Source organism: Colobus angolensis, unplaced genomic scaffold (genome assembly GCF_000951035.1).
Source record: "Colobus angolensis palliatus isolate OR3802 unplaced genomic scaffold, Cang.pa_1.0 Scaffold130, whole genome shotgun sequence".
NCBI lineage: Eukaryota > Metazoa > Chordata > Mammalia > Primates > Cercopithecidae > Colobus > Colobus angolensis.
In genome coordinates, this window is record NW_012114253.1 from 1,073,415 (window position 1) to 1,085,874 (window position 12,460).

The following is a 12,460-nucleotide window of genomic DNA, read 5'->3' on the forward strand; positions in this document are numbered from 1 at the left end:
CTCACTGCACTCCTTACTCACCCTTCCCCTCTGCACCAGAGAAGTCATTGAAATGCCAAATACCTCATGACTATATCCCATTACTTTCAAACCTTTTTTGGTCTCAGGATCCTTCTACACTCTTAAAAAATTATTGTGGAGTGTGGTGGCTCATGTCTGTAATCCCAGCACTTTGGGAGGCCAAGGCACGTGGATCACCTGAGGTCGGGAGTTCAAGACCAGCCTGACCAGCATGGAGAAACCCCGTCTCTACTAAAAATACAAAATTACCCAGGCATGGTAGCACATGCCTGTAATCCCAGTTACTCAGGAGGCAGGAGAATCGTTTGAACCCGGGAGGCAGAGGTTGTGGTGAGCCGAGATCGCGCCGTTGCCACCACGCCTGTCCCTGATTTTTATTAAAATTACATGGAAAATAACTATTTTCAAAAAATTAATGAGAAGAGAGGTATCATTTTACTTTGTGCAAATTTCTTTATGTCTGGCTTAATCAAAGACAACTAGATTCTCATATCTGATTCCGCAGTCAATCTGTTACCATATGTTGTTTTGATATATAGAAAGAATTCTTGGCCAGGCGCAGTGGCTCACGCCTGTAATCCCAACACTTTGGGAGGCCGAGGTGGGTGGATCACGAGGTCAGGAGTTGGAGACCAGCATGACCAAGATGGTGAAACCCCACCTCTACTAAAAATACAAAAACTTAGCCGGGCGTAGTGGCAGGCACCTGTAGTCCCAGCTACTCAGGAGGCTGAGGCAGAGAATTGCTTGAACCCGGGAGGCAGAGGTTGCAGTGAGCCGAGATCGCGCCACTGCACTCTAGCTGCACTGTAGCTGCACCCCAGCCTGGGTGACAGAACAAGACTTTGTTTCAAAAAAAAAAAAGAATTCTTGCCTCACATAGGAATTTAGTGTGAGGCAAGGGAAAGGGAGGGATGAGGGATATTTTAACAGTCTTTTCTGGTACTTGTGTACGTTCTACTGATACTACACCAAAACTTGAAAAGTGATAATTTTTTAAAGGTTAATTGCAGTATGGAATCTGAAACCACATCCATGAACTTTTTTTTTTCTTTTTTCTTATTTTCACTTTATCACCCAGGCTGGAGTGCGTAATCTCAGCTCACAACAGCCTCAACCTTCCCAGGCTCAGGTGAGGCCTTAGCCCCATGAGTAGCTGGGATTACAGGTGTGCACCACCACATCTGGCTAATTTTTGTGTTTTTTGTAGAGACAGGTTTCACCATGTCACCCAGGCTGGAATTTTTGTAATTTTTTGTAGAGATGGAGTTTCACCATGTTGCCCAGGCTGCTCTCAAATTCCTGGGCTCAAGCAATCCTCCTACCTCAGCCTCCCAAAGTGCTAGGATTATAGGCATGAGCCACCATGAACTTTTCATATTCCGTTACACTAAATTCCAATGGTCTGTCCTGTACTTTGAATGGATCTTTTACCCAGGTGTGATTTTGTAACATGCATTAGTCATTTGGAAAACAATGGTTCACTAAATTTTACAGATCTTCCAAATGGTGATACTTTCACTATACAATAGCAAAAAAAATCCACATTTGTTAATATCACTGCTGACTTCGTGAGCAAAGCCTTTAATTATTATTGGTAAGGTGTCAAACTTGTGGTGGCCAATATAAGTTTTTCAAAATTTTAATTTTTGCCTGAAACTTCAACATTTTTTTTTAAATCTCATATTTTTATCATTGGCAACAGATGGCTTGAGTTGTTTTCCTTGAGGTGATAAGCTCACTTTATTCATTTTAAACAAAATGTCTGCCAGACATCCAAGTCTGAAATTCCATAGTTTACCAGTCACCCTAAAAGTACCAATAGGGTTCCATGCAAAAAGCAGAATGCTTTATATGTGGATTTCCCACTGGTCACATGGAATATGAAAAAGCCTTCTGCCAAGTGCGGTGGCTCAACCTGCAATCCCAGCACTTCAGGAGGCTGAGGCAGGAGGATCACTTGAGGAGTTCAAAACCAGCCTGGGCAACACAGCAAGACTCCACCTCTATAACATTAAAAAAACAATTAGTCAGGCATAGTCACGAGTACCTGTAGTCCCAGCTACCTGAGAGGCTGAGGTGGGAGGACAGCTTGAGCCCAGGAGTTCGAGACTATAATGAGCCATGATCATGCCACTGCACTCTAACCTGGGTGTCACAACAAGATCTTGTCGCTTTGAAAAAAAAAAGAAGTCTTGTATTCAGGGGTTGAGATGTAATGAAATTAATCATTATGACCGGGTGCAGTGGCTCACGCCTGTAATCCCAACACTTTGGGAGGCCAAGGTGGGCGGGTTACTTGAGGCCAGGAGTTCAGCCTGAACAACATGACGAAAACCTGTCTCTGCTAAAAATACAAAAAAGTTAACCATGGGTGGTGGTGCACACCTGTAATCCCAGCTAAGGCAGGAGAATCACTTGAACCTGGGAGGTGTAGGTTGCAATGAGCTGAGGTCACACCACTGCACTCCAACGTGGGTGACAGAGTGAGACTCTGCCTCAAAATAAATAAATAGAAAGGAAAGAAAGAAAGGAAGGGAGCGAGGGAGAGAGGGAAAGCAAGCAAGCTACTTCATCAAGGATGTTCTAAGTGAAAATGGCTAAATGGCTTTTTATTTTGGCTGTGAGCCCATGCTAATGAGGAACTCGGGGCTCAGTGACCACCAGAACTTCCTTGATTCATGTCAGGCTCCAGCAGTTTTACCTACTGTTGCTTTTGCACCATCCATGCAAGTGACACAATGGAAAAGGGAAATCACATCTTAATATTATGAAAATAGTTTTGATTTCAGCCGGGTGCAGTGGCTCACGCCTGTAATCCCAGCACTTTGGGAGGCCAAGGCGGGCAGATCACCTGAGTTTGCCAATGCAGTGAAACCCCATCTCTACTAAAAATACAAAAATTAACCAGACGTGGTGGTGGGTGCCTGTAATCTCAGCTACTTGGGAGGCTGAGGCAGGAGAATCACTTGAACCCAGGAGGCGGAGGTTGCGGTGAGCCAAGGTCGTGCCACTGCACTCCAGCCTGGGTGACAAGAGCAAAACTCTATCTCAAAAAATAAATAAATAAATAAGATAGTTTTGATTTCATGGATCCCCTAAAAGGGTCTTGAGGACCCTCCTCACCAGGTGTCTACAGACCACACTTTGAAAACTGTTAATAGATACTCTTCAAGCCTAGACAATGGTGATTTTTCAAAATCTTTTTCTTTTCTTTTCTTTTTTCTTTTTCTTTTTTTCTTGAGACAGTCTCTCTCTCTGTCATCCAGGTTGGAGTACAGTGGCGCAATCGCAGCTCACTGCAACCTCCGCCTCCTGGGTTTAAGCGATTCTCATGCCTCAGCCACCCACATAGCTGGGATTACAAGTATGCGCCATCGCGCCTGGCTAATTTTTTTGTATTTTTAGTAGAGACGGGGTTTTGCCCTGTTGGCCAGGCTGGTCCTAAACTTCTGGCCTCAAGTGATCCACCCACCTCAGCCTCCCAAAGTCCTGGGATTACAAGCATGAGCCACTGTGCACTGACATTTCAAAATCTAATGGCCCTTCCTGCTCTTTGTAAGAACCTCAGTATTCCACCATATGATGTGACATCATTAATTAACTGATTCCTTATTTATAGACAGTCAGGTGTTTTCTAGTTTTCTCCTAAAAAACAGTCCTGCACCCAGGCACAATGGCTCACACCCGTAATCCCAGCACTTTGGGAGTCCGAGGCAGGAGGATGGCTTGAGGCTCAGAAGTTGAGGCTGCAGTCAGCCATGATCACACAACTTCATTCCAGCCTAGGTGACAGAACTAGACCCTGTCTCAAAAGAAACAGTCCTTCTGTAGATGTCCTTGTACTTATGTGCACTTGGGCCTGGGGTCAAGGAGAGTCTGCATTTTTAACGCCCTTGATCCCGATCCCTAAGCAGCACTCCAGGCAGGCTGTCCCCATCTGCCTCCCGCCCTGTGCTGAGGCCTACCGCGCGTGTGTTGCTTGTAGGTGGAGCATGACCCCGCCCATGGTGAACGCCTACTACTCACCCACCAAGAATGAGATTGTGTTTCCGGCCGGGATCCTGCAGGCGCCATTCTACACGCGTTCCTCACCCAAGTAGGCTGCCTCTGGGGCCCCTACCCCAATTCTTTTCCCCAGCCCTCAGTGAACCCCCAGCCCAGTCCTATGGTCCATATGACCAAGCCAGTCTCACCGTGTGATCTTTGCCCCAGTGGTCCAGGTGGCTTGGGCGGTCAGAGATGTTGCAGAGGAAGCAACATCCTCACCCACTTTCCTTCCCTCCAGTGATATCTGGAAGCCCTGCACAGTGGGCTACTGGGAGCATCTCATGGAATCAAGAGCCCTACCTAAGGGAAGCGCCCCCCTGACAATGTTATAGCACAGTCAGAGCTGGGCAGTGGGGAGGGTTAAGGCTGCTGTCTCTGTTTGAATCCCATGTCTGCTATTTGATGACTGTGTGGCCCTTGGGCAAAGCAGTTGACCCATTCCCAGCCTTGGCCTACTCATGAATAGAGCTGGTCAGTGGTGACCATTGCTAACTCTTTTGCAATGACTGAAGAGGACAGTTCGGTCTGTAGAGCATCTGGCACAGTGCGTGGTGCCCAGTGGGCACAACCGACCACACAGACTGTGCCCAGCCTCTGTCAGGCTTCACGGGCCTCGCTGGAGACTCAGACCATGACCACACCGTTATCCACACAGAGCCCTGTGGAATTTTGTTATGTCTCCAAGCCCAGGAAGTGAGGTTCCCATACCTGGGCAAGAGTGAGAGGCCCTCCTGTCAAAGCATCACCTCCACCTTTGTGTCCTTCCCTCCAGGGCCTTAAACTTTGGTGGCATCGGTGTCGTCGTGGGCCATGAACTGACTCATGCTTTTGATGATCAAGGTACGAATTCCAGCTGGGCACGATGGCTCATGCCTGTAATCTCAGTGCTTTAAGAGGAGAATTGCTTGAGGGTAGGAGTTTGAGACCAGCCCGGGCAACATAGCAGGACCTCCATCTCTACTAAAAAAAAAATTAGGCTGGGCATGGTGGCTCATGCCTGTAATCCCAGAGCTGTGGGAGGCCAAGGCAGGCAGATCACCTGAGGTCAGGAGTTTGAGACCAGCCTGGCCAACATGGCGAAACCCCGTCTCTACTAAAACTACAAAAATTACCTGGGCGTGGTGGCTGGTGCCTGTAATCCCAGCTACTCAGGAGGCTGAGGCAGGAGAATCATTTGAATCTGGGAGGCAGAGGTTGCAGTGAGCTGAGATTGTGCCACGGCACTCCAGGCTGGGTGACAGAGTGAGACTCCCTCTCAATAAAATAAAATAAAATAAAATGTATTTACTAAGAAGTAAAAATTTTTACTAAGAAAGTAGTAAAAATTTAGCCAGGCGTGGTGGCAAAATTTTAATAGTCCTAGCTACTTGGGAGGCTGAGGTAGGAGGCTCACTTGAGCCCAGGAGTTTGAGGCTACAGTGAACTCTGATTATGATCACACCACTACCTGGTACAGGTTCCTTGGGCCCCTTCAGACTGGGCCAGTCATCTTCCAGGCCCCACTGCCTCTGCTTTCTGCACCCTTCACTTCTGTTTTATTTTATTTATTTATTATTATTGTTTTTTTGAGATGGAGTCTCGCTTTGTCGCCCAGGCTGGAGTGCAGTGGTGTGATCTCGGCTCACTGCAACCTCCGCCTCCTGGGTTCTCACCGTTCTTCTGCCTCAGCCTCCCGAGTAGCTGGGACTACAGGTACCTGCCACCTCGCCCGGCTAATTTATGTATTTTTAGTAGAGACGGGGTTTCACCGTGTTAGCCAGGATGGTCTCCATCTCCTGACCTCATAATCCACCCGTCTCAGCCTCCCAAAGTGCTGGGATTACAGACTCTGCACCCTTCACTTCTAAGGGTCTTAGCTTTGGAGACAGAAGGATCTGGGTTCAAATCCTTGCTCTGCCACCTGCTGATTATATGAAGTTTAGCAAGTGCTGTCATTTCTCCAGGCCCCCATGTCTTGTCTGTAAACGGAGCGTGATGGTTCCACCCTCCCGTGGTGATTGGGAGGACTGTGAAGTGTGTAGGGAGGTGCCCTGCTCGTGGAAGTTGTCCGGCACTTGGGGTTCCTATTAGGTTTAGCAGGGAGTGGACATTTCTCCACCACTCACCTGCAATCAGGGGCGTTGAAGTCAGTCCCTCCTCCCCAACTAATCTCCAAAATCCTTCTCATTGCCTCCTACCTTAGGGACTCCCAGGCAGAGATGGAAGAGGCAGAGACCTGGGTGGCCTGGGCCTGTCTTGTGATCCTAAGTCGGCTGGCTCCATCTGCCTCTTCCTAGGCATCTGTTACTCAGGGTCAGGCACCCTTAGGCAGTGTTGAAAATAGGCCAGGCGCAGTGACTCACACCTGTAATCCCAGCACTTTGGGAGGCCGAGGCAGGCAGATCACTTGAGGTCAGGAGTTCCAGACCAGCCTGGCCAACGTGGTGAGACTCCCCTGTCTCTACTAAAAAAAAACACACAGAAATCAGCTAGACATGATGGCACATGCCTGTAATCCTAGCTACTCCGGAGGCTGAGGCATGAGAATCACTTGAACCCAGGAGGCAGAGGTTGCAATGAGCTGAGATTGCGCCATTGCACTCCAGCCTGGGTGGCAGAGTGAGACTCTGTCTCAAAAAAAAAGAAAAAGAAAACAAGGCAAGCCCCACTGAGCCTCGGGCCACGCTGGGGCTTTCCCTGGATCTCTCTCCTCCATCCTCTCCCGCCTCTGACCGGCCTCCCCATCCATGTCCCTCGGCACTCACAGGGACCTCGTCTCCCCATGCTGGCTGGAGGACGGGGGTGGACGGATGAACCACTTCTCACCAGGAGCAGGGAGGAGTAGCAGGTGCCCGCTCTGCCACTCCCTCCCTTGACATGATGCCTCCCTCTGACCCACAGGACGGGAGTATGACAAGGATGGGAACCTCCGACCGTGGTGGAAGAACTCGTCCGTGGAGGCCTTCAAGCGTCAGACCGAGTGCATGGTTGAACAGTACAGCAACTACAGCGTGAACGGGGAGCCAGTGAACGGGCGGCACACCCTGGGGGAGAACATCGCCGATAACGGGGGCCTCAAGGCGGCCTATCGGGTGAGAGCCCCGCTCCCCACACACTCCTGGGCCCAGCGCTGGCTCCATCCAGATGCCTGTCCGTAGAGGATCATCATGGACAACCGGGGCAGGCGCAGCAGCCGTGCGAGCTTCTGTTTCCTCTTCTGCGAAATGGGGGGTGGTGAGGACCAATCGTGAGGGTGACTGTGGAGGCCCCCGCCACAGGGCTTGGCACCAGGCGGCTTTGTGCTTTCTGAGTCTGGCCTGACAGAGACACAGGAAGGGGCTCAGGCTGGATCCGCCTGAAGAGCCTGCCTGTTCTCACCTTTGCAGGGGAGGCCACCACCAAGTTAGCCAGCTGTGGGTCTGGGAGGCCCCTGGGGACTAAGCAGCCAAGGCAAGGGACACTAGTCGTGGAGCCAGTTCTGGGTTCAAGTCCTGGTTCTGGAGTAAGTTACTGAACCTCCTTGAGCCTCACTTGACTTGGCTCTGAGGCTACTACCTGCATTATTGGGTTGTTGGGAAGATAAAGCAAGATGATTTCGACACAGGCTGACCCAGAGAGATACTCAGAGATGCTCCCTGAGTCAGATGGGAGAGGTAACAGAGGCCACGAGAGAAAAACAGTAGGTGTCTGTCAGAGAGATTAAGACAGGGCTTCCTCCCAACCGCGGCAGTAAGAGCAGAAATCCATAGAGCTGTCATTTATTGAGCCTTCTTAAGTGCCAGGCTTGGAGTATTCCTAGCAGCTTTGCTGTTAGGTATTATAATCCCCATTTTGCAGATAAGCAAACTCAGCCCAGAAATACTGGATATTAGGTTGCTTAAAGTCCACAAGTCAATGAAAGGTATTGAGAATCTACCCAGCAGGGGCTGTGTTTGAAGCTCATCCTGCTCTCAAAAAGCTTATACCTTAGTGGAGGCTGGAAGGGGAAGAAAGGCAAATAAATACATAATATATCTGTAAGATAATGTCAGCTGTTGATAAGGCGACGAATATAAACTGGGGCGAAGTAATGAGCAATAACGGGGTAAGAGGAATAACGGGGGGATGCTGGCCACGGCAGGCCTTCTCTGGGGTTATGACATTTGCATTGAGACCTACATGATGAGGAAGAGCCTGGGAAAAGCTGGGGAAAATGGTCTCAGCAAAAGGAAGAGCAAGTGCAGAGGCCACGAACTAGACACAAGCCTGGCACGTCCAAGGACGGGAAGACGGGCGGGGCAGAGTGCCGGGAATGCAGGGACCAGACCACTCTGGGCTTCTGTCGGCTGTGGCTGAGGAAGGAGCTTGGGTTTTGTGGATAGAGAGACACAATAGGGTTTTAAAATAGAGGAATGACATGACTCAACTTATCCTTTAAAACAGGGGTCGGCTGGGCGCAGTGGCTCACACCTGTAATCCCAGCACTTTGGGAGGCCTTGGTGGGTGGATTACAATGTCAGGAATTCAAGACCAGCCTGCCTGAGATAGTGAAACCCCATCTCTACTAAAAATACAAAAATTAGCCAGCCGTGGTGGCAGGCGCCTATAATACCAGCTACTCAGGAGGCCAAAGCAGGGAATTGCTTGAACCCTGGAGGCGGAGGTTGCAGTGAGCCAAGATGGCGCCATTGCACTCCAGCCTGGGTGACAGAGCAAGACTCCATCTCAAAAATATGTATATTGGGCGACAGAGCTAGACTCCGTCTCAAAAAAAAAAAATTAGCCAAGTGTGGTGGCGCATGCCTGTAATCCCAGCTACTTGGGAGGCTGAGGCATGAGAATCAATCCCGGGAGGCAGAGGTTGCAGTGAGCCAAGACTGTGCTACTGCACTCCAGCCTGGGTAACAGAGTGAGAGACCGAGACCCTGTCTCAAAAAAATAAATAAATAAAAACAAAACAAGAGTCAGCTGGGCGCCGTGGCTCACACCTGTAATCCCAGCACTTTGGGAGGCCAAGGTAGGTGGCTTACAGACTCGACTTAAAGACCAGCCTGGGCAACATGGTGAAACCCCGTCTCTACCAAAAATACAAAAAAATTAGCTGAGCATGGTGGTATGCATCTGTGATTCCAGTTATTCAGGAGGCTGAGGTGGGAGGATCGCTTGAGCCTGGGAGGTGGAGGTTGCAGAGAACCAAGATTATGCCAATGCACTTCAGCCTGGGCGACAGTGATACCCTGTCTCCAAAAAAAAAAAAACTAAAAACAAAAACAAGTCAGTATAACTACAGCCCATGGGCCAAATCTAGCTGTGAGGCTGCTTTTGTAGATGAAGCTTCTTGGGGTCACAGCTGGCTCCATTTGTTTCCATGTCTGTGGCTTTTTTTTTTTTTTTTTTAATTTATTTTTTTTGAGACAGGGTCTCACTCTGTCACCCAGGCTGGAGTGCAGTGGCATGATCTCAGCTACTGCAACCTCTGCCTTCCGGGTTCAAGTGATTCTCCTGCCTCAGCCTTCCGAGTAGCTGGGATTACAGGCACGCGCCACCACACCTCGGCTAATTTTTGTATTTTTAGTAGAGATGGGATTTCACCATGTTGCCCAGGCTGGTCTCAAACTCCAGACCTCAGGTGATCCACCCGCCTCAGCCTCCCAAAGTGCTGGGATTACAGGCGTGAGCCACCGCGCCCGGCCATGTGGCTGACCTTAATGCTGTAGTAGCAGAATTGAGTCATTGCAATGGCGACCGTTAGCCCACAAATCCCAACGTACTCACTCTCTGGCCGTCCACAGAGAAGGGTTGCCAGCACCTGCTTCCTAAGGTTCACTGAAGTTGCTTTGCCAGGAGGGGAATGGAATTGATCAGCCTGAGTCAGAAGACTGATGAGAAAGCTGTTGTGAGGTTGTCCAGGCAAGAGACAGGGTAGAGCACTGGGAAGCGGGAGCGGAGCAGTGGTCAGTGTTTGATCTGAGAGAAAGAGAAGAATTGAAGAAGCGTTCTGGGTTTGGGGCCTGAGATGATGGATGGTGGTACCTTTGACTCTGATGGGGAAAGTGTGTGTGTGTGTGTGCGCGTGCTGCCATTCTGTTTGTACCATGTTAAGTTTGAGATGCATCTTGACTGTCCAGCTGGCACAGTTAAATATACACATCAGGGAAGAGGCTGGAGCAGAAGGTGTAAATGTGAGAGCCATCAGTGCGTAGCAGGTATTTTAAGCCATAGGGCTAAATGAGTGCACATCAAGAAGAGGGCTCCCCTAGGCTGAGCCCAGGCCCAGATCCCCGGAAACTAGTACCTGCCCTGACACGGGGGAGCTCCCTGAGACTTCCATACCAGTCCCCTCCTTCACCACCTGCCATGGGAACCCCTGAGCTTTGGTTTTCTCTCCTCCCAGGCTTACCAGAACTGGGTGAAGAAGAACGGGGCTGAGCAGACGCTGCCCACCCTGGGCCTCACCAATAACCAGCTCTTCTTCCTGGGCTTTGCACAGGTGAGTCCATTAGGAAAACATGCCACACATGGGGCATTCTGCCATCTTGATGTTTCAAGAGCCCAGAGAGCCGAAAGGCAAGTTCCCCACAGATTGAGGACTTCCCAAGTCACTGGACCATGCACAGCACATGTGCCCTGTCATTAGAGAGATGCACAGAAGGGCCAAAAGTACCAGTGAAGGGATTCCTGGATCTGGTCAATGAGAGGACGAGCTGATCACTCAGGACCCTTCTGGTTCTAGGGTTCTAGAGATTTCTTAAACATAAGATGCCCAGCCAAGCACGGCAGCCCATGCCTGTAACTGCAGCACTTTGGGCAGCCGAGGCAAGCGGATCACCTGAGGTCAGGAGTTTGAGACCAGCCTGGTCAACATAGTGAAACCCTGTCTCTATGAAAAAATACAAAAAAAATAGCCAGACCTGGCGGTGGCTGCCTGTAGTCCCAGCTACTCAGGAGGCTGAGGCATGAGAATCACTTGAACCCAGGAGGCAGAGGTTGCAGTGAACTAAGTTCATGCCACTGCACTCCAGCCTGGGCAACATAGCAAGATTCTGTCTCAAAAAAAAAAAAAAAAAATGCCCCAGATTATGCCAGATTAGACCCCAGGGCCCCGCAGTGACCCTGGCCTCTCTCTGTTGTCCCTTCAAAGGTCTGGTGCTCCGTCCGCACACCTGAGAGCTCCCACGAAGGCCTCATCACCGACCCCCACAGCCCCTCTCGCTTCCGGGTCATCGGCTCCCTCTCCAATTCCAAGGAGTTCTCAGAACACTTCCACTGCTCACCTGGCTCACCCATGAACCCGCCTCACAAATGCGAAGTCTGGTAAGGACGAAGCAGAGAGAGCCAAGACGGAGGAGGGGAAGGGGCTGAGGACGAGCCCCCCCGTCCAGCCTCCAGGGCATTGCTCAGCCCGCTTGGCCACCCGGGGCCCTGCTTCCCCGCACTGGAGGGTTTTCAGCTGGAACCGAGCCCATGGTGTCGGCTCTCAACAAAACCCACCATCTGACCCCTTGTGAAGAGCCGGACATCCAGGCACACACGTGCGCCACCTTCAGCGGGCATTCGGGTGTCGGGTGGGTGGCTCATCAGGCCTGGGCCCCATGCTGACAAGCACCAGATACGCCACAAACACCACTGTGTCAAATGCTTTCAAGATATATTTTTGGGGAAACTATTTTTTAAACATTGTGGAATACACTGGAAATCTTCAGGGAAAAACGCATTTAAACACTTTTTTTTTAAGGAAAGAATTGGTATATTTATTATGTTCTGTTTTTCTAAATAACCTGTGGACAAGGGAAGCCCCACTGATTTACTCCCTTTCTTCCCCACTCCCTGTGGGGCTGGGCTGAGGCAGGGATCCCTGGGCCACAGAGCAAGTCTCCAAATCAGACAGCTGCCTCGGCTCCTGGGATGTCTGATTTCAGCTCCTGTCACCTCTTGCAGAGGCGTGGAGACCAGTAGAGGTGTGGAGGCCAGGCAGAGGGAGGAGCCGGCTCTGGGAGGTCCCAGCTCATGGGCACTGCCCCTTCAACTAGCCTGCCTCTGTCCCCTGAGTCCAACAGTGGAAGACCTAGCAGGGAAGTTCTGATCCCCAAAGCCACAGCAGGGGACTGATGGCTATGGCAGAATGAGGCCAGGTCAGGACCCTCAAACATCATCTAGGGGTACCAAGCACCCTGAAGCCAGACTGTAGGAGCCCTGCAGGGTGAGACTCTATCAGAGATACACTGCTGGCCACAGGTGTCCCCTCTCGGTCCCACTTTTTCAGGCTGTCCCATGTCTATCTCAGGGGCCCATTACCTCTCTGCAGCAGTCCCCCATCCCAGCCACACCAGGGTCTGTCTGGCCAACCTCTTCCCCAGGGAAAGGAGAAAAGAGAAAGTAGGCCGGGTATGGTGGCTCACTCCTGTAATCCCAGCACTTTGGGAGGTCGAGG

The 12,460-nt window shown here is 50.5% G+C and overlaps 1 protein-coding gene across 1 annotated transcript in view; it reads left to right on the forward strand.

The window, feature by feature from the left end:
* ECE1 (endothelin converting enzyme 1) overlaps window positions 1-12,460 on the forward strand; it is an 89,163-nt gene that overhangs the window by 69,581 nt on the left and 7,122 nt on the right. Inside the window, exons 15-19 of the mRNA XM_011933976.1 lie at window positions 4,010-4,120; window positions 4,844-4,911; window positions 6,952-7,142; window positions 10,424-10,519; window positions 11,171-12,453. Of these exons, the coding sequence (XP_011789366.1) occupies window positions 4,010-4,120; window positions 4,844-4,911; window positions 6,952-7,142; window positions 10,424-10,519; window positions 11,171-11,347 (643 nt within the window). The 3' untranslated portion in view covers window positions 11,348-12,453. The remainder of the gene's footprint in view (window positions 1-4,009; window positions 4,121-4,843; window positions 4,912-6,951; window positions 7,143-10,423; window positions 10,520-11,170; window positions 12,454-12,460) is intronic.